We start from the raw sequence: 22193 nt of genomic DNA on the forward strand, positions 1-22193 counted from the left end.
GCGCCCCGAGCCTCAACGTCCCATCTCTCAGCGCGCCATCCCTCGGCGTCCCGAGCCTCTCGATTCCCAGCTTGTCGGTTCCCTCCTTGAGCGTTCCCTCATTGAGCATCCCGAGCCTCAGTCTCTCAATCCCGAATTTGAGCGTCCCGAGCCTCAGCGTTCCTTCTCTTAGCGTTCCGTCTCTCAGCGTGCCATCTCTGAGCGTGCCGAGCCTCTCGGTCCCCAGTCTTTCGGTTCCTAATCTCTCAGTCCCCAACTTAAGCATCCCAAGCCTCTCGGTCCCAAGCTTGTCCATCCCCAACTTGAGCGTCCCGAGCTTGTCGATTCCCAGCTTAAGCGTCCCGAGCCTCAGTCTTACGGTTCCTAGTCTCTCAGTCCCCAGTTTGAGCGTCCCGAGCCTCCCAAGCTTGTCAATCCCCAACTTGAGCGTCCCAAGCCTCTCGGTCCCCAGTCTTTCGGTTCCTAGTCTCTCAGTCCCCAGCTTGAGCATCCCGAACCTCTCAGTTCCAAGCCTCTCGGTCCCAAGCTTGTCGATTCCCAACTTGAGCGTCCCGAGCCTCTCGGTCCCGAGCCTGTCGATTCCCAACTTGAGCGTCCCGAGCCTGTCGGTCCCAAGCCTGTCGGTTCCCAACTTGAGCGTCCCGAGCCTGTCGGTCCCCAGTCTTTCGGTTCCTAGTCTCTCAGTCCCCAGCTTGAGCGTCCCAAGCCTCCCAAGCTTGTCGATTCCAAGCTTAAGCGTTCCGAGCCTCAGTCTTTCGGTTCCTAGTCTCTCAGTCCCGAGCCTCTCGATCCCAAGCTTGTCAGTTCCCAGCTTGAGCGTGCCCGGCTTGAGCTTGTCGGTCCCCAGCTTGAGCGTCCCCACCCTCTCGCTTCCCAGCCTGAGCGTTCCTAGTCTCTCAGTCCCCAGCTTGGGTGTGCCCGGCTTGAGCTTGTCGGTCCCGAGCTTGAGTGTCCCCACCCTCTCGCTTCCCAGCCTGAGCGTTCCTAGCTTGTCAGTGCCCAGCTTGTCGGTCCCTAGCCTTTCTGTGCCCACGAACGCACTCAGTTCAGCCCTTGCAGGCGTGAGCTCCCTTGGAAATGGTCTATCGTCGGCCGTTGGAGGAGTTACCGGCATTGTGAACCCTACCCGCATTCCCTCGATTGGAAACGGCGTGTCTTCCCTTCTGGGAGGTGTGACAAGTGTACCGAACGCCGTATCATCTGCACTGGGAGCTGTAAACACGGGAGGGGCCTCTCTTGGCGCTGGAGTCTCTTCAGCCCTGGGCGGTGGCCTCGGATCCATTCTGAACCCCACCGCAACCGTGGCCCCGTCCTCGACCCGGGCCGCTACGGCACCGGGAGTCTCGTTCTCCATCATCGCGACGGGCACCGTCTACGGCAACGTGTACAACTACGTCTTCTACGCCAACACGCTGGTGAGCGTCAACGGCGGGTTCCTCGACCCGCGGACGGGCTCGGTCCAGGGTCTGCTGCCCGGCGGCCAGCTGGTCGCGCTGCTGAGCGACGGCCTGCACATCGCCAACAGGCTGGTGCCGTACCCGCAGGCGTGGCTCGAGATCCTGGCGCAGCTGGGAATCCGCCTTCCCATCGTCTCGCGTCTTCCCCTCAACATCCCGGCAAAGGCCTGATGAGTTTCGACGACCGACGGCCTTTGAGATCCTTCCTCCACTTGGTTTGCAAGCTTTGGCGAATCGGTACTACGTTGCATCACCATCATTGCTCGTACATTCTTGACATGTCTTATCCCCGCCCGCCGCCTGTCTCGATCATGTTGTAGAAGAAAAAAGTCTAGTCGAGCGCCCCAGCCAGCCAGCCAGCCAGCCAGTCAAATCGTCTCGTCATTCTTCCCTTGGTGTCCGACTCCTTTTTTTTTCTCTACCCCTTACTTTTCAAGCAAGCCCGCCGGCATCACCACGAACGGCTACGACGACGGAAAAGACGGATTGTGTTTGCTAACGAGAAGAAAAACCTGTCTGATGATCATGTCAACGTAAAAGCAAGCTGTCGTTCGGCCAACCACCTTTGGATCTTTGGTTCCCCCTGTACTACCTACCTCATGTTGTCTATGTGCGAGCGAATATGTAATTGTACTATTAGAGAGAGAGAGAGAGGAGAGCTTGGGGTGAATTCATCTTTTTTTTTTTTTTCCTCACATTGTCTGACTTTGATGCCGTGTGACTGTTGCAGTACATGAAAATTGTGACGCTGCTGACTATTTCAGGAGATTAACGGTGCGCTGCGTCGTGTGCGCATGATGAATGCTCCTAGTGCGCGTCCATGGTAGGCAGACAGGAAAATTGTTCAGAAAAAGCATTTTTCCAAGGAGTCAGTGGGCGATGGAGGAAGATCCATGCTGCCCAGCCCTGGCCTGTCCACGCATCCTCGTGATTATTGTAGTCTTGGACGTGAAACTGCGTCCATACCAAGCGCAGTCCACACTTTTGAGGGCAGACCTGAAGTGAGAGTCACTGCTACGTCCGAAGTTGCAACGCGATTACCTCTTTCGGCGAATGGGGAATTGCCCTGAGGACCTTATGCAGCCAAACAAAATTGAGCCGGCAGAGCTCTGAGGAGACTTTCACTACGTCCGAGGTGGCAAAAAAAAATTGTCAGTTACCGGTTTGGGTATTCATCTACTAAAGGGAATCGCATTCAACCAAGAAGGGCATTCATTGATTTGCTTATCAAGTGTAGAAGTATCCATGAGCAGTGTATCTTCATCCTGAGCGCTGTGTGTATGTATGCTATCAACTTGCTTGAAAATGCAAGCTCCAGGAGCGTGGAGCTGTTATTCTGTGCTGCCAATGTGACTGACTGACTTCCATGAGCGTAGAAGTTTTGCTCTCGTGTACCGCACGGTTGGCTGTCTCCCCTCTTCATCTCATCCACCCAATCACTCAATGTCCCTTCGAATTATGACTTTTCCCGTCTCTTAGGACCTGCGTGCTTCTTATCGTATCGAGTAGCAAGCTTCGTGTCGGCGGTGAAAGGCTCTGGTGCATGGTTGGGGTGTAAATGCCAGCAGCGACGGGCGGTGTGGCCAAATTCAAAGCACACCTGGCAGTAACTTTTCTTGAGGTGGGGGTGGAGGGCGAAGCAGGCTTGTCGCGTGTGGCCCGGCTTGCCGCACTCCCAGCACTTGAGACGTGATTTTAAATGCTTTTTCTTGTTCTGGATCGATACGGTGGCGGGAGCATCCGCCATCGAGGCTTTGGGCATCTCGACATCCTGGGCTGGAGTTGGACGTGCGCCGTGGATGTGGTGGATTGGAGACGACGCAGGACGGGCGAGTGAGCAACTCTCCCGTTTCTGGCCGGGAGGCGAAGATGTTGGGGGCGATGTAGTCTTGGTTTTGACTTGCGTACAGGCATTTGGAGGCATGGTGGTGTCGTTCACGGAACAGTCATTCGGTGGTGACTAGGCGACGAATATGAACAGGCGAGCGGGCAGCTCGTCCATTTCTTAATGAACGGCGGCGGCGAAGGTGACGATGGTACCATCTTGAGTTGAACGTCCTACAGACCCGATTAGTCATGTCGACTTCAACCACGAATCTCAGAACGTACGGCTGGTCCGCCAACACCGTTGACCTGCAATGCGCAGGCCAGAACGCAACGATCAATGACCTGCAGCCGGCGCTACGGAGACCAAGGAAAGCTTAGAAACCTGCGCAGGTCGTACTCAAGCAGCTCAAAGCACTGCGCCAGGTGAGCAACCTGGCGCTGGCCTGTTGCTGCCATGAGCGCCTCAAAGCGGTCTCGCAGCAGGTTCTTCTCGCAAGTGGCCAGTGGTAGTGCCATAATCCTGTCCCATGCCTGCCGAAGATTCAAAAAACTATCGGCTCGCAGTGGCTCCATTGCCAAAACTACAGGCAAGTGTCAGTAATCGATATTCGGCTGAGCGCGCACACCCAAGAGGAGAGGAGGGGGATTGGGGCAGATGGAAGTGCTTACTTGCCTCGGCCTGAAGCGTAATGCGTTGGAACGGGGGAGATTTGATGGATATGGGTGTCAAACACAGGAGCAACTTTGAGCGAAAGTTGTGTCCGTGATCTTGAGGGTGACGCTTGCTGTTGGAAAAGTCTCGTGCCGCAGGTCGGTTTTGAGTTTGGAGATAGCGGATGGTACAGTAACGTTAAGGAGCAACTTTGAGCAAGGTCGCGTCCTCAATTTCAATGTCGTTGCTTGGTGTTGGAGTGTTGTAGGTCTGTGGTGTTGTGTGACGGCGGCGGCGGTCGAGCGAATATGTTTTGTGGGTGCGCCAAAAGCGGTAGTTGGGCACCTGCCTTCGGCCCAGGACAACTGCCCACCGGCAGACACCTGTCAAGCCACACGCACGCTTTCTACCGACCCAGCCACAGAAATAGAACTCCTTTCTGAAGCAATCACAAGTGTAATAGCAGACGACCGCTCCCTCTACGCGGACGCTACAGCAAACGACAGCTCCCAAGACGCAACCACCTCGAGAGGGATTGCTTACCAGAGGCATACCAGGCGGCAAATCTCCCATCGCCAACCCAGCGACAGCAGCAGGCCTGCCAAAGCCACTTACCAAAGAAACTGTACTCTCTTCCTCAAACACAAGACGACAGCTCCCAAGACGCAGACCAGCCCAAAAAACCTACACATACATGACCTGCACTCACATGCCTACAGACAGTCTACAGAACATCGATGCGTCACCTCCATTTCACGAAGCGCCCTGCTTGAAGTATCATGATAGACGCAGAGGGTAGAGCCAGCGCGACTCCCCCGCCTCACAGACACATCGAGATCTTCTTCGCTGGTACTCTAGCTCGCTCGCCTTCTCTGACGATCAACAAAGACAGAGGCGAGCGATGGCGAGCCGTTCGCTGCGGGAACGTGAACGGTCAGTGCCGTAGAGTACGCGACACTGCTCTGACCTACTGCGCAAACGGGGATGGATAGAAAAGATCGAGACTGTTGGAAGGAGAGAGACAAAGGGAAAGACACGAGGCGCCGTCGAGCGAGCCCATCCATATCACAGGTCCGTCCGGCCCTCGTGCTCGCGCTCGACTTGACGCGTGAGCCAAATCGGCTGCTCCGATGGCAACCGGAAGAGTGAAAGGACAGAGGAGTTGACTCGGAGAAGCGGTGGTGGGAGAGCTGCTCGCACGACGGCACGGCGCGGTGGTTCTTGCTCGAAAGATTTCGGAGTGGTTCAACTTGCGTGGTCATTCGTTCCCGGTGCGCAGTTGCCCCACGCTCGCTTTCGTATTGGAAGGGCGAAGAGGATAGAACGGTCCGGGATGGGAAGGGATGGGAAGGGATGGTAAGATGGCGGCGGGCAGGAACGAAAGATTCCGGTCTTTTCCATTCTTCTGACGCAGAAACAGATTGCTGAATCTCGACAAAGAATTACGATTCAAACCAGGAGAGCAGGCAATACAAACACGGATAGAAAAGAGAGATTGGGCAAGATAAAAGTAGCACCGGGCATCTCGAGACTCACCTTGCTGGAGAGGAGGTCGACGCAGTCTTGCAGTGATCAAGAGTCAGTCAGACGCGCGCCAACGGCTCCAAGTCGGTTCCCTCCCTCCCTTGCGGAAAATGAAGGCGGCTTGGGCGAATGGATGCTAACCAGTCGACCAAGCAAGCGAGATGCTGTGCTCTTCTGGAAAGAGCTAGGATGGTCGCGCGCGGATGCAAGAATCCGTCCCGCAGCGCGCGTACCACCACCAGGAGCGAGGTCCCGAGGATGACGCGCATGCGCCGGAAGACACATGACATGGGTCAGTGCCTTCGGTTTTGCGTCCAGTCCGAAGACGATCGTCTTTGGAAGAATCGATGTTCACAATCGAAGCAGAGACTGCGCGCGAAAGGGAGAAGTAGTGGGAGGAGGAGCAGCTGCAGGTCCCAGCGTCCAACTTCTCGGAGGCACGTCTGTCGATCAAGAAGACATAGAAGCTGGAATTCGACTTCCAAGCGACGTCTATACTGAGTTTCTGGAACGACACTGTGCTGTCGTGATAGGGGGAAGAGCGTCACTGACATACAATGACTACGGATCTTACATGCTTTGCCGCTCATGTACGTCTCAGGCAATGGCGGGACTAAGGTTGTGGAGGCTTCTGGTTGGTGGGGACATGAGATGGTCTATAGGGCTACACAATCGTCTTGTTATAGCTGAGCGACATGGCACTTTAGCGGTCAGATTGGCTTCCTGTTGCTCGCTTGCAGCCTTGGGAAGATCGCTTTCGGCCACGCTGGGGACGACTGGTCTCTCACACACTCCCAGTGAACTGTGACAGGTCGAAACAGAATTCTGCATTGCTCAGTCGAGGTAGACCCACGTTGATTCGAGGTCTGGCGGTCGGCTGGTGTGGTCTTTCGAGGGGCGACGTCTGCTTTGCATGGACGCTTCTGCGCACCGCTCGGCTTAGACTTGATGATCTGCACTCGTTTCGTTGGTTGCGCCTTTACCCCGTTTACCCCTTCCACGTGGACTGGCATATGCATGTGATTGCCATTTGGTCAAACACTACAGCCGCCTTCCCTGCTCTCATGCAGCCCTCTCATGCCAGCGTGTGTATCACAACGAATCGAGCTGCGAAGAGGTGACCTGTAGAAAATCGTCGAGCTGGAGCGGAGCACGTTAACGGGCGGGCGCTGTTGAGACGGCTGCTCCTTGTTGGCGGGAGCGTCGAGGTCCTTGGAAAGTTTTGTCTGAACATCAAATCCCGCACCTCACGCGGACCGCTGGCTGGAACCCATCATGCCATATGAGGCGTGTGGCCAATAGCATTTCAGGGTCTCGTCAATCCTGTCTTCTAAGCCAGCAGGGTTGCTGGTAAATCTTCACCGGGCTTCGTGGATCCCCGCTGGGAAAAGTCGAGCCGAGAGAGCACACCAAGGGGCTGGGTGGACAGGTCACATTGTGGTCTCGCCGGCTCCCCCACGAACAGCATTGACGGGCAGCAACATTTAAATTTGGCGGCAGACGAAACTTGGCGACTGCTATTTGCGGCGTCGAATTTCTCCATATTGCATGCAATTTGCTGATATCAAACAATTTGCGAGTTTCCTTTCAAGTACGGGCGTAGCTGGTGACGAAATGATCAGCGGTTCTGGCGGCGGGGCTGGGGACAGGCGCCGTGTCGAAACCTTGCGTCCACGCCCAATGGATCCTGGGGACAGAATGTCGAGAGGTCCATCCGCAAAAGGCCCGTTTTCTGGACCAGGTAGAATGTGCTCCTTCATAATGGACTCCACACGGGTGATGGACGCCTGGGCAACGAGTGAATTAATAGCCAGCGATTTGACAGGTAACGGTTTGATGGGCACCGCCACTGCTCAGCGAGTGTTCCAAATTTGGACAAGAGCATGGGCCGGAGAGCACCGTAGCATCTGGGGGCTGGAAGCGAGCAGTAGCATAGACGTGATGTTCAGATTGGAGACTTGGTAGTGAGACGCGGTAAGGCCGAATGGCATTAAGAAGGGGTTGTCAAAAGATGTGGGCTGATTCTGGCAGCATTGAGAAAAAGACGGGAGATGACAATACTCTTGGGGCCAAGTCAGCTGCATGCTATCAAGTGCCGTGGAGTTGGAGCACCCGCATTGACTGGATGGGGCTTTGCCGCAGCGGGTAAAGCGCTACTGCGCCGCTTGGGCGGTCCATGCGCAGTTATGCTTGGAGATGTCAGCGCCTAGGTGGTGTAGGGGATTCCAGGGAACAGGAGACAGAGGAACAGGTGGTCCCTGCGGATTGCCCTGACGAAAGGCAACAAGCGAGGGCTAGTTAACGGGCGTAAAGGTGGCCCCAGACCGAATACGGCAGCGGGGGGGGTACGGGGGAGGGTTGAAATGGGGCACGGAGCGTGTGCCTGCAGCGGCAGAAGTGAAGATGTGGGAGATGAGGCGACAGAGATGATCGGATGGGGCATTCTTGAAGGAGGACTGGTGGTACAAGAAGACAAAAGGTCGTGATGCGTGGGTGTTGACGGGAGCGGAGGACGACCGGGACCTCGACTGGAGGGACGGCGTGCTTAGCTAAGGCATTGTCCCATAATGGATTAGCGCCAGGGCTGGGGCCTCCGCGGCGCACCTATGGTGATCGGGCGACTTTGTCCTTTCTCTCCGTCTCCCGCGTCTCCCCCCCCCCCTATCAATTTTTTTTTTCCCTGTGCGTGATTCGAGCAAGAGGCGCCTTTGCAAGTCCGTTTTTTGCCTCCATCTGCACCCTCTTCCACCCCATTCCTTTCGCCCGAGTCGAGGCGTTGTTCTCGCTGCCCGCCCACCCACCCGCCGTCGCTTAATGCTCCATCGCATCGACATTTCGGTTATCCTCGCTTGGGTTGCCAACTTGCGCTTCGACCGCTCAGGTAAGTCTACGCCGTTCCGCTGCCGCTGCCGCTGCCGCTGCCGCCCTCCCGTCCAACAGCCTTTTCTTTCTTTGGATCAATTATGTGCCCCGTCCCTTGAATTTCCCATGCCCGTTGCCCGTACGCCCTGCCCGCCATCACGACGCGCGCGCTGTCGCTGTTGCTGTCGTCGTGGTTGCAGCGGGCGTCCCTCCGGCCACTGCTCCGCCCTCCATGTCGTCGTCCTCATCGTGCCGCTGATCAACAAACCACCCCTCTGCAGACTCTCCACACCTGACCCCTTGAAGCGGGCACACTGCGCTCCCCGCCGCCGTCGGTCACCCTCCAGCATCACTCCCAGTCCGACCCCCTGCCAGGTGGAGGCCCGGGATCGCCTCAGTTGTGCTGCATGCGCTCTCGCCTCTTTCCGCCGCCGCCCCAGCATCCACCCACCACCCACTCACGCCCTGCCAGCCAGGCCTTGTCTCGCCGGCTGCAAGCGAACCTGCGCATCCTCTCATCACTGCTGCCCTCACATCCTTGCTGGCCTCTCGCTGCCCTGTTCCTTGGGGAAGTGAGTCCGTGAAGGAGCAGACGCTAATCTCGAATCTTGCAACCTTGCGCCATCGACGTGTACTGCGCCCGTAATCAAATATGGCCGACCAGTCGAATAATTCGCACCCGCCGACGCCTGCGGGTAACCATCACCACTCGCCGCAATCCCACCATCAGCCCTCTCACCAGCCGACCCAACCGCCGCCGCAGCCGCAGCCCTCGACCGAACATCCTCCTCCTCCTCCTCCTCCTGCTCCTCCCTCCCAGCAGGCCCAAGACAAGACGACCACTCCCCCAACTCAGCAGAATCACCAAGAGAAGCCGGTTGCCACGCAGACCCAGCAGCCGCCAGTCTCTCACTCCTCTCCTCACTCCTACCCATCTCCCTCAATGCAGCCCACCTACGCATATCCGCACCCGGCGGGCGCCCAAGGCGGCGTCGAGCCGTATCGCGCGTCGCCCACGGTGACGAGCATGTCGCTGCCGTCGCTCAATCTGCCCCCCATCCGCGCCATTGACGGACAGGTTCAGCAGCAGCCTCACATCCAGCAGTCCGGCTCGCCGCCGCTCCCGCCGCCCGTCGCGCCCATGAACACGTACTATGCGCCGCCAGTACAGCAGCAGCACCACCACATGGGAATGGCTTCGGGGCCAATGGGAATGCCGCCCAACATGCCGCCGCCGCATGTCCGCTACCAGATTCCGCCGCCGGGCCAGGACAATAGAATCATGTCGGGTGGAAGGCACAAGAAGGAGATTAAGCGCCGTACCAAGACGGGTTGCTTGACTTGTAGAAAACGCAGAATAAAGGTAAGACTGGTCGTCGGCGTGGTTTGCGCCGCATGTGTTGTGAGGTGAGGTTGAGAGCGCGTGGCGCGGTCGCGTGTCGCTTCGCTTCAAGGGAAGGAACGAAGCGAGAACTTTGCTGCTGCTGCTGCTGCTGCTGCTGCGGCGGCGGCGGCTCCTTCACCTCTGCCCCTCAACTCCCACCATCCTCGCCCATCCCACCACCCTTGGTTGCCCGTGCTTACTCGTGCTCCAGTGCGACGAAGCTCATCCGACGTGCCGCAATTGTCAAAAGAGCAAACGCGAGTGTCTTGGGTACGACCCAATTTTCAAGCAGCAGCCCGGCCCCGCGCAAATCCAGCCCGCGCCTAGCGCCGCTCCAGCCACAACCTCGACCGCCGTCACGGCTCCTCCACCCTCACCCGCTGTCAACTATCCACCACACGTCCCGCAGGGCTACGCTCCAGCAGGTGCAAGCTACGCCCCTCCGCCTGGCCATCAGGCCAGTCCCCCCGCTCCAGGTCCCGACCCGTCGTACGAGCTCACTTCTGCCATCGATCCTGCTCTTGCAGGCAGCGAACCACCAATGTCGATTCCGCCCGTGGCATACGATCCATCCACGCGTGTATACGTGAAGCAAGATGGCCTCGGCAGCTTGTCCCCGCCTTCGCCCGAGGGTCAGCCTCTAAAAGGTACAGCATCTACCAAACCTGGCAAACAACATGCTAACTTGTCCAGGCCGGCGTATTCGCATCGACGAGCTCTTCTCCCTCCAAAACGTTCCTCCCCACCCATTGCCCCCGAACCCTGGTCCGATACCCCCGAGCACCGTCGAAGAAATCAAGATACTCTTTGCCAGAGATTACGCACCTGCTGCCGACCGCTGCATCGAGACTACATGGTACTCCACAAAGGGCTTGCATCGTTTGATGGCGGACCAATCGGCAATGGAGCTGTTTGCCTTCTTTGTGTCCCAGATTCGCGTCGCGCAAGACTACGACAACCAGAGGAGGACGACCAGTCTCGAGGCACAACTCATCTGGAAGCTCCTAAGCTTGCCGAGGGAAGCTCTGTCGGCCATGAACGGCACCAACGGCACCAGCGAGCACCAGCTGGACCTGTTGCAAAAGGAGGCAGCACTGCGCGTCGACGTTCTCGAGGCGCTGCTCACGTATCAGGTGCTGCCTTTCAACCCCATTGCCGAACTCATCTACGACCCGCAGATTGTGCCCGTCAAGGAGTACGAAGTTGAGTTCTGGCGCGCCCTCGGTGCCTACATCACCTTCCGTGACGACAGCGCAGACTCTGCCCGACACATTGAGGCTACGTTGGGCCAATGCCGCAACATTCTTGGCATGATAGAATCCCGTGACGTCATTTACTCCATGATGGTTGCCCGCCATTACGGCGGCCGATACCCTGATCTCCCAGACATGACCACCCAGGTTTACCCCAACGAGCAAGAAGATGACCGCGCCAAGATGGCCGTTGCCAAGAAGTTCCTCGAGGACGAAAGTAGCGGCAAAGGCATGTCCCAAGTCATTTTCCGGCTCGCTGGCATGGCCATTCGCTCCTGGAGTCTTGGCCGGTAGACAAACACCATCTAGTGCGCTCTTGCATTTGAGCTCTGCCTGCATTGACCGGACCCGAAAAAAAAAAAGTTTTTACGTGCAATCATCGACATCGGGCGTTTCGAACTTTTACAAATGCGCGAGCTTCGGCATCATGTCCGTTTCGGCTCGACAGACTAGTCCACATGACAGTTCGGTCCGCGCCGGAATCTGCATTCATTTCCAAGGAGTTGGGTATGCTAGAATCTGCTTTTCTCCTTTTTGTTTTTCGTCTCGTTGGGGCGAAATAGGGGCGGCGGTACCATTCACAAACTCTTGCGAGCACGCAGAAAAGCGGGAGTAGGTGTCCTGTTTATTTCATATTGGCTTTTCCCAAACACACAAGTTGGCTTTTTCCTCTCAATCGTCGCCTCAGACTTGGCCTCATCAGCAAGGAAAGGAATCTGTGTTTCTGCCTTTTTTGCTCGCATACAAAACCAAAAGTTTTCTCTCATCTTCGCTCTCGTCGTTTAGTTGGTTGCCCCTTGTGTGTGTGGCTTGGCCGGCTGGCTTGCTTGCATGCTTGTCTCTCTTTTGCCAGGGCTTGCGGCCGAGTGCCTGCGTGCAGTGAAGTGGTCGCGGTAGATGTGATGTGCTTGTAAACAAGTAGATGAGAATGCTGTCCTTCTGTCTGTTTCTCCCGTTTCCCTCTTCAAGGCTGATGGCAGGAAAACGCAGCTTTCTTTCGATGCGTCGCAAACAACTCGTGGCAAGCTTGTTCGCAGAAATATGGCGTGCTCATGTGTGCACGTCCACTCGCGTGAGGCTCTGAATTCCCTGTCGACGTCGCCAACACCGTCATTTCGCATCCTCATCGCTTCTCGCTGTAGAATCGTCCATGCCAACAGCGCCGCAGTACAATTCGTCTTCGTCAATGTCCCCATGTGCCTGGCTGACAAACCAAACCATTGTCCGCACCATCAACACATCCATCCATCAATCCATCTATCAATCGAGCCGATCCAACCACAAGCAAGCAACCAAGCGTACGCAAGCATCTCCAGCGCGCTATAAAGTCTCCTCGTCGTCACGGTCGTCTGCGAATGAGTGGATAAGCCGATGGATGGTTTTGGAGTGGACTTGGTGGCATAGAGGGGCGACATGGGGTAGCCAGCTACACGTGCAGGAAGCAATAGCCCCCCACCCCCCCCCCCCCCCCCTCCCCATCGCGTGGCAGGAGCTCTGTCATTATCTTTTTTATCCTCCTCGCTCTTCTTCCACCATCTGGTACGCAATTCCGATCCACCCACGTGTCTTGCACTTGCCTTTTCTAGATGCATACCAAGCTCTCACCCTCACTCCTCCCTCTCCTTCTGCATTGTATGTACAGTAGAGACTCCCCTCTCACTTCAAATCAACTTTGACGCCAACACGAACAGAACAGCGCTATCGCACGCTCTCTTTCTCTCTCATCTCTACTCCGGTGACCAGCAAGCCGGCCGCATCGCATCGCATCGTTACGGGGTTACGACACAGCACAACACATACTACGTACACGTACACGCATATTTGGAGACACGGACGAACAGGCCGAGAGTCATGAACCAAATGCCGTCGCTCCTCCACCAACAAAATCCCCCTACACATGCGCAACTCCCAGTCGACGCACCACCTACCCTGCCGCCGTATCACCACACGCATGATACGCCGGGGATGTGTAAGCTACCCCTATCCTCAAATCCCCAACACACCCCCCCCCCCAAAAAAAAAAAAAAAAAAAAGAAGAAAAAAGAAACTCTGGAATCGGGGGCTGATTGAGATTTGCAGACCGCAAAATCAACCGCCGCCTCCGCCGCGCCGCAGGCAGGAAATAGCACATCAAATGGCGCCGCTTCTGGCTGTTGCTCGCGGCGCTGGAGCTCGAAGGCATGGCTAAGCCGCGGTGGATTAGGACGGCTGGCACGTCATACCTTGTCCCCCCATTCCCCACCCCACCCAGCCCTACCCTTTCCCCATGTCCTTATTTAGGCTCCTCCTCCATCGCTCACGCCCCCTTTGCGCTGCTAGTGCGAGCGGAGTGAGCACTAACACTCCTCAAGAAGCGACCAATACAGCCCGCGACCTGGCCCGCTTCTCCCACCGCCTCGCGCACCGGTACCTCCGCCACGTGCTGCCGCCGTTCTGCATCGATGTCGTGTGGGATAGGTTGAGAGTCAAGTTGGCGGATCCGCGTGTGGAGCCCATTTGGCGCACCCCGGCTATTTGGTGTTTGCAGCTTCGGGATCAGTTGGAGGAGGAGGGGGATGAGGAGGAGGATGAGGAGTGAGGGGAGGTTGGGGGGAGGGTAGGGGGCGTGAAGGGTTTTTGTGTTGAGGGTTTGGGGGGTTAGGTAGGGGTTGGGTCGGACTGTACAATGCTTACCACATCCTCCTCCTCTGCCATCTCTTCCCTTCTCTTCCCTTCTCTTTTCCTTTCTTCCATTAAAGCTCCGGAACCAGCCTTCCATGTGCGGACACACAAACCGCCGGGTTTGACGTTGTGCTAGTGTTAGAGCTTCGATTTTCTGGATGACGCCTCTTTTTTTTTCGCGGGACGAGGGAAGGGGAGGTCTTATGGTCTTTATTGCTGTGGTCGTCATGTCTTGATTGGAAGATGAAGCAAGTCATCCGACGAGGAGGAGCTTGAATTGGAGTGTGGTGGCGTCGAGATGGAGAGTTTTGGGGAGGTGTTGTCATTGTGCGGATGGAGTCTGGGTCGAGGTTTTTGCCTTGGGGTGTTTGCTTGGGGTCATCATTTGTCGATTGGGCGTGTTTAATTTGAGCCTGTGTGAGCGCTGGCGGTCCGCCGTCTGTTGCGTGTTCTGTTTTTCACTGCTTTGTTGGGCGCTGGAGTTTGGCTGCGCTTCTTCAACCTCCACCCGCCCGCCGTCTTCGAACTTCGACAACCACCTATTTTCTTCTTTCTCGTCCTCAGTTCTTCGGGAATTCCAATTACTTCAACTTCAAAGATGCCTCTCGACGCCATGGCTCGCAACTGTGCGCTTTCCTCCATCTTGAATCCAAATCCCAAGCTGACAGTAGACCAGATCTCGCGGTGGACGACCTTCTGCGCCTGATCGAGCGCAGCCGCACCATGTCGGCGCATATGCGCAGCCGCCTGCTCAATGAAGCGGCCCTTGAGCTCTACAATAGTGCCGAGAAGTGCCAGTTGGAGAGTGTCGGTATGCTCGATCGACATTCGCTCAAACACTTGATTATTGCTGACTCCAGCAGATGGCGTTTTCTATGCTCTTTGTGAGGTCAAGGCGCAGGGAAAAACCGAAATGACTTGGAATGTCTTGTTCCTGCACGTCGAGGCCTTGCGCACGGCCATCGGCTTGGGCTGGGGCCCCGTCGACGCAGACAACTGAAGGGTAAGCCGCACCTGGACTTCGTCGCTGCACTAGTAATTCTGACTGTCACCTCTTTCTTCTGATGAGCAGACTCCTCTTCCGCTGCTAATTACGCGCAGACCTTGGTCATGAAATGACTCTGATACATCGAAGCGGGTTGGGGTAGCAGAACTTGGGACTTACAAGCGGGCAGCGTGGGTCAATGGGTCATACTCAGGCCCAAACAATGACATACTTCTCTGCATCTTCGTCGCATCATCATTTGAATCCTCGAAAGCGCGATCCGGACATTTTCCTCGAACAACTTCAGCGTAGAAGGAGGCTTCGTACGCCCGGAGAGATGTAGTTTGTTTATGTCGTCTGCTTTGAGACAGTTCTTTGCAATCTTGCCCGTGAAAGGCTTGCTCTTGTTGTTTTTCTTTGGATTCACCAAAAGCGTCCTTTGTTCTTGTGTCCTATCATTTGTTTTCTTCGCTTGTTGTTTAGTTTACGAAGTGCGAGGTCTAGTACTCAAAAACTGGCACTTTTCGAGACAAGTCGGAGTGTTGCAGTACTTGGGCGCAAGACTGGTTGTGGTGTCGATTCTTTCCTGGCGGTTACACTGTTTTTTCTCCGCGTTGCCCCGGCCATCGGCGCAGGCGCAGCGTTGTGTCCGCGCTGTGTATAGGTATGTCGCTCCGCTCCTCTTTTGCTGACGGACACCAAACACCACTCCCCGCTTCCAACTCTGCCACATATCACGCTGTCGATAATGGTGCGTCGGCCAGCAGCAATGACCATCCTTGTAAGTGTCAAGTCAGCCTCCTTAAACGCGAAAACGCTTGCTGATTTTGGAAAAGACGTCGAGGTCGAACTCTTTCTGTTTCACGTCGAAAACAACAACCTTTCGCAAGGCCGTCGCGCCCAGATCGTCCTGTGCGTAGCCGAATTCCTGGATGGAATCGGTAGAGAGACGCCACGCGCCAGCCCAGCGACAATTGTCAACGTCGCCATCCACAGCGAGCACATGGGACGTCGAGGCGGCAGCGTTTGGATCGACCTCTTGCAGAAGACCGCGCAGCCGGACACCTCTGATCTATGGAGGTTCTTCTTCTTGCGCCTCTACGTCCTTTATCAAGTCTTTCACGATGGTAGGTGGGACTTTTGTCTACTACGCTTCGTTGCTGGCTAACTTATGCCTTTCGTGTAATAAACGTTCACGAGTCTCTGCAAGCTCTCCAGATTTTTCCTGAAGTTTGATTCGAGACAAGGAACACGCTGATGGCTGGTATGGGGATAAAGGGTCGGCAAGGGGAGTAACTCGGTTCAGTGGGTGGAGGAGGGAGGCAGCGTAGTTTTTCAAGTCAGGATATCCTCTATTACGAGGGTCGAACAGGCTCTCAAATCGCACTTCTATCATTTGATTTTCTTAAAAGGTGTCAAGATTAGTCTGTCAGGCACAGGGTGTTGATTTTCCCCTGGAGATTCGTGTGCCTTGTGTGGTTAGCGCCGCGGAAGGCGAATCACTTCACTCCACCATATCAGGCGAGGAGTGTTAATTCCTTCCCGCAGATTTGTGCGCCTGGTGTGTGGAGGCAGCAGCAAGCAATTCAATTCAGTTCACTCTATTGGCTCGGCGCAGGCGCAACTCTCAGGCGCAACTCAAGTTGCGCCTACGCCCGTATATGTAGCCCTCCGTCGCTCTTTTTCGACAACCAACAAATACTATACACCATACCTCCCTCACTCCATACACAACACCAACATCTACCATGTCTTCCTCCAACACGACTCTCATCGGCTGGGACCATGAGTGTAAGTTTCATCCAGCCAGTTCCCCTTCCTCCCGAAAACGCTGACTTTGCGAAAGACGTCGAGGTCGAGGCTCTCCTCGACTACCTCGAAAACAACGAGCTTCCGGAGGACCGTCGCGAACAGATCATGGAGCAGGCAGCCGAGAGGATGAACACCATCGACCGCCAAACTCTCCGGTCGGCCGAAGACTTCACGACCAGGAGCCTGTACTTCGTCAATGATGGCCAGATTTTTCTGTTGGAAATCGTCTGGGCTGAGTTGTACGTCGAGGATGCGCAGCCCGGCAAGTCTCCCCGCTGGAAGGCCTGCTATCTTCGTCTTTGGAGGATGTACGACGTCTAGCTCAAGCGTAAGCAACGATCTCGAGTCTCCGCTGTCAGGTCGCTGACTTGCGCTTGTAGATACGTCGCCACAGTCTTCTCTACGCGCTATCACATTTCCTCCGGGAGGCCAACAAGCTGGGGGATATATGGGGATGATGGGATGGGATTTGAGGGCTTCGTTTAGGAAATAAAGCAGGGAGATCACCAGTCAGACTGCTCTTCTTCGATGAATTGGCTCAACAGCTCTCGCACACTCTTTTCTGAAATTCATGTAACATCACATTTTTAGAGGCGGAGAGGCGATCTTCACCATAACTGTCTTCTTTTTCGGAGGTGTTAAGCACATTTTGTCAGGCGCAAAGTGTTAATACTTTGCCGCCAGGCGATTCAGTTCGGTAAAGTCTGTTAGCGCCGGCGTAGGCACAGTGTAAATAGTATTCTGCTGCTTTTGTTAGGCGCAAAGTGTTAATTCTTTGCCGAGAGGCAATTCAGTTCAGTTCAATCTGTTAGCGTCGGCGCAGGCGCAGTGCACATAGCACTCCGCTGCTCTTTTAACGACGAGCACCAAGCACAACGCCGCACGCTACGCTATACCTCCATACCATTCCTTCTCTTGGTCATTCTCTCGATTCTCCTCTTGGAATTCCTCTCTTATTCCATCTCGACCTCCCTCTCGACTTGCCTCTCGACACAGCTCTTGACCCCCTTCTCAATTTTCCTCTCGTCAACTCGTAAATACGTCAAGCACCATGTCGACCAGCGCCTCGGCAACCGGCAACACCCACTACTGTAAGTCCCGCGCCAATCTTTCCCAATCCACAAATACTTACCCTGAGAAAGACGCGGAGTTCGAGGCCCTCGTTACCTACGCGGAGAGCAAACCTGAACTCCCTCACGAACGCCTCGAACATGTTGTCCACCAGGCAGCGGAAGCCCTCGACAAGATCAGAACCGAGAACCCTCACCATTTCTCGAGCATCATGACCAGGGGGATCCATACTTTCTACGACGGCCGCGCGGTCACGTACAACGGGGTCTGGGCTGAGCTGTTCTTGCGGAACGAGTATGCCGAGACATCGAAGGAGTGGAGAACTTTCTACTCTCGTCTATTCAAGCTCCACAAAACTCACAGATCGAGTAAGTACACGTCCCACGTTTACGGGGTCTGAAAGCTGGCTGACGCTTCGAGAAGACTAGCTGCGATCTCGTCGGGTCAGAGTACGTTGCTCAACGGCGGAGGAGGACTTGGGGTCAGGGAATAGCTTCATACTGGAGGGAGATCGGAGCAAAGGCATTGAATGGTGAATGGAGTTATGGCCATAGCAGATACCCTTGGGCTTTCGTTTCCACCTCTTGTCATTTTCGACGCGAATCGTCTTCAGAGCCAGAGAGGCCATTTTGGCAATGATTTCAGGCTTTCTCAGCAGAATTTTCGAAGTTGCGAAGATATACGTAGTAACACCAAGATGGTGACATTCACTTTGAGCCATTCACTTGGTGACTGCGCGCCGCTGGCCAAGTGTGTATTTATTCGGCTTTCCATAAGCATCTCTTGACAGACTCCTTCTCAAATACCACATCCTCGCCAATTACCGTCCAACTTTTCCTTCCCACACTCTCGCCATCCCCACTTCAACGTCCTTCTTCTGTCTTCCAAACTCCTCAAAATCACCAATCACTCTACCGCCATGTCTACTTCAGCTCCCACAACTGGCGTCTCTCCAGCACGTAGGTCATTCCAATCCCCAAAAGAGCCACAACGCTGACTGCTCCCAGAAAACGTCGTCGACGAGCTCCTATCCTTTGTCGAGCGCACGCGCGGCATCTCCCAAGCTCAGCGCCGCCGCGTTCTCGACCAGGCCGCGATTGCCCTCTACAATACCACGCAGGAGACACCGCGCAGTAGGATCGGTACGCTCCGCACCCTTGTCAGCGACGGGCTTCTGCTGACATAGGTAGATGACACCTGGGAACAGCTGCACCAAATGTTCCCAACTGCAAGCAGTGACGCAGCTTGGAGGAACCTCTTCGTTCGCCTCGTTGCGATGCGCTGCTTCGTCGGCATCGGATGGGGCCCGGTTAACGAACCAACAGGTTAACAATAGTAAGTTTGATGCTGTCTACTATCGTCATACGAGTCATTCTGACTCATCCTTCTTTTAGCGGACGAATGCTCCTGGCTCAGACGCGGAGGGATAGTGATGCGTTGGAGTGTCAATTTGCAACCACGATTGACCCTGGTTGCTTGGGAAGTAGCCTGTTAGTAGCAGCTCACAATGTTCAGGATGGTTATACAGGAAACTTCATGCAGGCATAGCTAAAAGGGTTCAAGTTGGAAATTAACAATTCAACGTGTTGATCTCCGTCGACTCGTCGCGCGAGCGCCGTCTCTACCTGCACCGCGCTGAAGTCTCGTGTTCTACTGCAACAAAAATTTGTCTCACAGACTTTGCCGCAAGCAACCACGAATCTCACTGTCCACTCCAGCTTCTCAATCACTCATCATGTCTGGAAATGACTGTAAGTCTCAAATCCCCTTGAAGGATCCAAACTGACTATGAAGCATAAATTTGCATGGGAGAAGTCCTGCATATGTGTGAGGACGGCCAGCACAATCCAGACGCTCGCAGTCACTTGCTTAAACATACTGCCACGCTGCTATGCTACGCTGGCTAACTTAAACTCAAATTTTACAGCAATTCATGTAAGTAAGAATCCCCTTCATTTAGTTGCTGAAATGTTCTGACATTAACCAGACGACCTCTGGGATGCTCTGAACCGTAAGAAGGCCAATGAGGACAATGATGAGCCGTGGGATAAGCTCTACTTTCGAATCTCCATGCTGCGCGCGTACATGGACTTAGGGTGGCCTTTGCAGATTGCGAAATATTCTCGTCGGTTGAAAAGACAAAGGGAAGGGATGTTGGGGTAGAAAAGCAGCTGGAGACTTCAAGCTGGTCCACTCATTTCATGCCTCCTCTCACATGCTTCATTTTTTGGTGTTGCAAAGTCGCAAGCTTCCACAATAATTTTTTGGTTGAACATGGCTGTTTTGACTCCGGCGTTTTGGCACTTTGGTGTAAGCCCGCGGTGGCACGTGGCCATGTTTACATCTTCAACGACTTGTCTTCCACCCGGGCGCCTCTTCCCAAATCAACAACCTCGGTTGCAACTTGCTAAAGATGGCCACCAACCAATGTGAGCTTCATCCTGGCCTCCAATCAAAACCGTTTACTGACTTTTGGAAAAGACTCCCAGATTGACCAGTGTCTCGAGATCATCCACCACTCCAATATCTCGGCGGCCTATCGACGTCAGCTGCTCACCCTCACCGCCCGCGCTTTGCACTCAATTGGCAGGCCTACTCCCCATCAAGGCACAGGTACGAGCTACATCCTCCGCCTCCAGGCACAGGCAAAAGAATCGGCTGACTTTCTGAGAAGATGAGAATCTCTGGGCCCAGCTCGCCGAACGACACGCTGATCCCGACACCTCGGAGGCGTGGAACGATCGGTGGTTCCTTCTCACGATGATGCGCTACTTCATCGTCATGGGCTGGATCCCAGATTCCCATTGACACCCACTGCAGAACCTGTGAGGGTAAGTTAGCTTTTCCTGCGCACGACTCTCAATCACTGACACTTTCTGTTGACTTGCAACCCACTTCGCGCCCTTAGATAGACACATCCTCTTCTAATAGGAGAACAACATGGATAGATTGGGTGGTTTCTTCTCTGATGTTAAAACCATGAAGTCATGGGGTGTTGTCACAGAATTGGGTGGAGCTAGAAGGAATATGAGCTCCTGGAATGTTCTACTGCTCTCCTGCGCAGAAGAGCAAGCTGAGACAGGCAAAGAAGCATGTGAATAATCAATAGTGAGCTGCAGGTAATTTTTCACAAAGGCTCATTCGGTTCGCGCCAGGTCTAAAGGTCCGCAGAATCTTCACTTTGCCGGATCCTGAATCTTTGACAAACAACTCCAATCCAAACCGCTTGTCAGCTTCCAACCACCGCTCACTCAAGTCGCTCACCATGGAAGTCAACAATCCTGATTCTGACGCCCCGGCGTCCAACACTCCGGCTTCCGATGATCCCACGCCTAGCAACCTCTTTACGATCGGTGCGGGTTCCATCATCCCCAATGCCAATCCGCCCGTGGAAAGCGACGCCGTTTCTTGTACGTTTCAATTGCCGCGCCCGGGACTGCGCAAACGCTGACATTTTCAAAGACCAGCGTTTTGAGAACCTCATGATACATATCGAGCGACAAAACGCGCCAGCCAATTTTCGCCGCCACTTCCTGGAAATGGCCATGGTCACGCTGTGGAGGCTTGGACCAGGCCCGGATGAGGGCTCTACCGGTAAGAATCCAACTCTTGAATGATGGAGCTGTTCTAATCTCGAACAAGTCTCGGTCTGGCTTCAGATCAAGGAGCGTTTTTTCCGTGGACGCGAGCCTTCGGAGTGGAACGAGCGCTTCATCCGGCTCTTTCGCACCTAATTCCTGGAGCTCGCTCGCCCGCGGCCTTGAAGCCCCCTGCAGCGCTCGTGAGGTAGCTTCCAATCTTCTCTACTCTTCTCATGGCTGTGGCTGACCTTCATTACAGGGAGCCCTCCTACCGGAATCGTCGTCGTCGTCGTGCCGGCCTACGCGTGAGCACCCGAGCTCCACATAAAGTCGGGGCAGGATAGGGAGCTAGTGGTCAAATCGAGAGTACAGTGGGAGAAAGCAGGAGAAAAGAAGACGTGGAGAATAGTGGAAAGTCCTCATTCAATCTACAAGACTTTTTTCCGTCACGTGTCGCGCATCAAAATGCTCCGTCACGGCCTCAAATGCAGTCATACCGCCATTCCTCCCAACAACTCTATCAGCCCAAGTCTTCAAGCAAGTCCATTTTGATCAAGGGCTCAAGCTTTGTGTTCCATTCTTCAAGAGCCACAACATGATCCTGCCATGTACCTTCTTCAGTAACAGGAGAAAACACAGCAGCACGTCCTTTTTATTGGTCTTTCTTTTGGGTTTGTAGACTTGTTGCTACGTCAAGTAAGGTCGTTCCTTTGATACATATTTTCGGAATACAGAAAGCATGCCCGTTGCTGTCGACTCATTTCGCGCCAAAACACTACAATTGACCGGCATCCAGCCTCGCTCCCGACCCAAAGCAGACTATGTCTATTTCAGTACAATTCTATATAGCCTCAAAAATTCTTCAGGTGTCCGCAATCGGCAGCCCATATGGTCTCTCCCGGGTTTGTTGGTGCGGCTGCTTTGGCGTTTGTTAACAATTATTGTAACCTACAGTACAAAATCTCAATTGCTCTGCGCTAAGTCTTTCACGTCTCGTTGCGCGTGGTGGTGAGATAGGAAGAGCAGTCCTTGATAGTGGCGGCCATGAGGCGAAATGGTGCCATTGTCTAGGAGATTTGAACATACAATGGGGCAAAACTTTGCTTGATTTTGGCCCAGCGAGG

The 22193-nt window shown here is 54.7% G+C and overlaps 8 protein-coding genes across 8 annotated transcripts; 7 read left to right on the forward strand and 1 right to left on the reverse strand.

The window, feature by feature from the left end:
- Nucleotides 1-2865: 2865 nt before the first annotated feature.
- Nucleotides 2866-3675, reverse strand: IWZ02DRAFT_31503 (uncharacterized protein). The gene is made up of 2 exons (XM_066764116.1): nucleotides 3567-3675; nucleotides 2866-3515 (listed from the first exon to the last, which is right to left on the reverse strand). The coding sequence occupies exon 2, from the start codon at nucleotides 3379-3381 to the stop codon at nucleotides 2914-2916; it is 468 nt and encodes a 155-aa protein (XP_066627537.1). The 5' UTR covers nucleotides 3382-3515; nucleotides 3567-3675; the 3' UTR covers nucleotides 2866-2913.
- Nucleotides 3676-8974: 5299 nt separating this feature from the next.
- IWZ02DRAFT_505344 (uncharacterized protein) lies at nucleotides 8975-11497 on the forward strand (the record flags this gene model as incomplete). Its single annotated transcript, XM_066770376.1, has 3 exons — nucleotides 8975-9685; nucleotides 9918-10353; nucleotides 10400-11497. 3 exons carry the CDS (start codon nucleotides 8975-8977, stop codon nucleotides 11251-11253), a joined length of 2001 nt encoding a protein of 666 aa, XP_066627538.1. The 3' UTR covers nucleotides 11254-11497.
- Nucleotides 11498-12450: 953 nt separating this feature from the next.
- Nucleotides 12451-13536, forward strand: IWZ02DRAFT_440752 (uncharacterized protein). Its single transcript, XM_066766857.1, has 4 exons — nucleotides 12451-12591; nucleotides 12656-12928; nucleotides 13039-13170; nucleotides 13311-13536. The coding sequence occupies exons 1-3, from the start codon at nucleotides 12546-12548 to the stop codon at nucleotides 13083-13085; spliced, it is 366 nt and encodes a 121-aa protein (XP_066627539.1). The 5' UTR covers nucleotides 12451-12545; the 3' UTR covers nucleotides 13086-13170; nucleotides 13311-13536.
- IWZ02DRAFT_429563 (uncharacterized protein) lies at nucleotides 13226-13537 on the forward strand (the record flags this gene model as incomplete). The annotated part of the gene is made up of 1 exon (XM_066765997.1): nucleotides 13226-13537. One exon carries the CDS (start codon nucleotides 13226-13228, stop codon nucleotides 13535-13537), a length of 312 nt encoding a protein of 103 aa, XP_066627540.1.
- A 681-nt stretch (nucleotides 13538-14218) lies between these two features.
- IWZ02DRAFT_487004 (uncharacterized protein) lies at nucleotides 14219-14620 on the forward strand (the record flags this gene model as incomplete). The annotated part of the gene is made up of 3 exons (XM_066769317.1): nucleotides 14219-14246; nucleotides 14297-14431; nucleotides 14484-14620. The coding sequence occupies 3 exons, from the start codon at nucleotides 14219-14221 to the stop codon at nucleotides 14618-14620; spliced, it is 300 nt and encodes a 99-aa protein (XP_066627541.1).
- Nucleotides 14621-15271: 651 nt separating this feature from the next.
- Nucleotides 15272-15834, forward strand: IWZ02DRAFT_487005 (uncharacterized protein; the record flags this gene model as incomplete). Its single annotated transcript, XM_066769318.1, has 3 exons — nucleotides 15272-15386; nucleotides 15442-15732; nucleotides 15806-15834. 3 exons carry the CDS (start codon nucleotides 15272-15274, stop codon nucleotides 15832-15834), a joined length of 435 nt encoding a protein of 144 aa, XP_066627542.1.
- A 519-nt stretch (nucleotides 15835-16353) lies between these two features.
- IWZ02DRAFT_429566 (uncharacterized protein) lies at nucleotides 16354-16738 on the forward strand (the record flags this gene model as incomplete). Its single annotated transcript, XM_066765998.1, is given in 2 exon segments — nucleotides 16354-16396; nucleotides 16416-16738. The coding sequence occupies 2 exon segments, from the start codon at nucleotides 16354-16356 to the stop codon at nucleotides 16736-16738; spliced, it is 366 nt and encodes a 121-aa protein (XP_066627543.1).
- Nucleotides 16739-19901: 3163 nt separating this feature from the next.
- Nucleotides 19902-21378, forward strand: IWZ02DRAFT_505355 (uncharacterized protein; the record flags this gene model as incomplete). The annotated part of the gene is made up of 7 exons (XM_066770377.1): nucleotides 19902-19917; nucleotides 19970-20101; nucleotides 20219-20319; nucleotides 20420-20582; nucleotides 20644-20898; nucleotides 20951-21082; nucleotides 21329-21378. 7 exons carry the CDS (start codon nucleotides 19902-19904, stop codon nucleotides 21376-21378), a joined length of 849 nt encoding a protein of 282 aa, XP_066627544.1.
- Between the last annotated feature and the right edge of the window lie 815 nt (nucleotides 21379-22193).

The sequence above is a fragment of the Phyllosticta citriasiana genome (assembly GCF_038021145.1).
Source record: "Phyllosticta citriasiana strain CBS 120426 chromosome Unknown IWZ02scaffold_1, whole genome shotgun sequence".
In the NCBI taxonomy this organism is placed as follows: Eukaryota; Fungi; Ascomycota; class Dothideomycetes; order Botryosphaeriales; family Phyllostictaceae; genus Phyllosticta; species Phyllosticta citriasiana.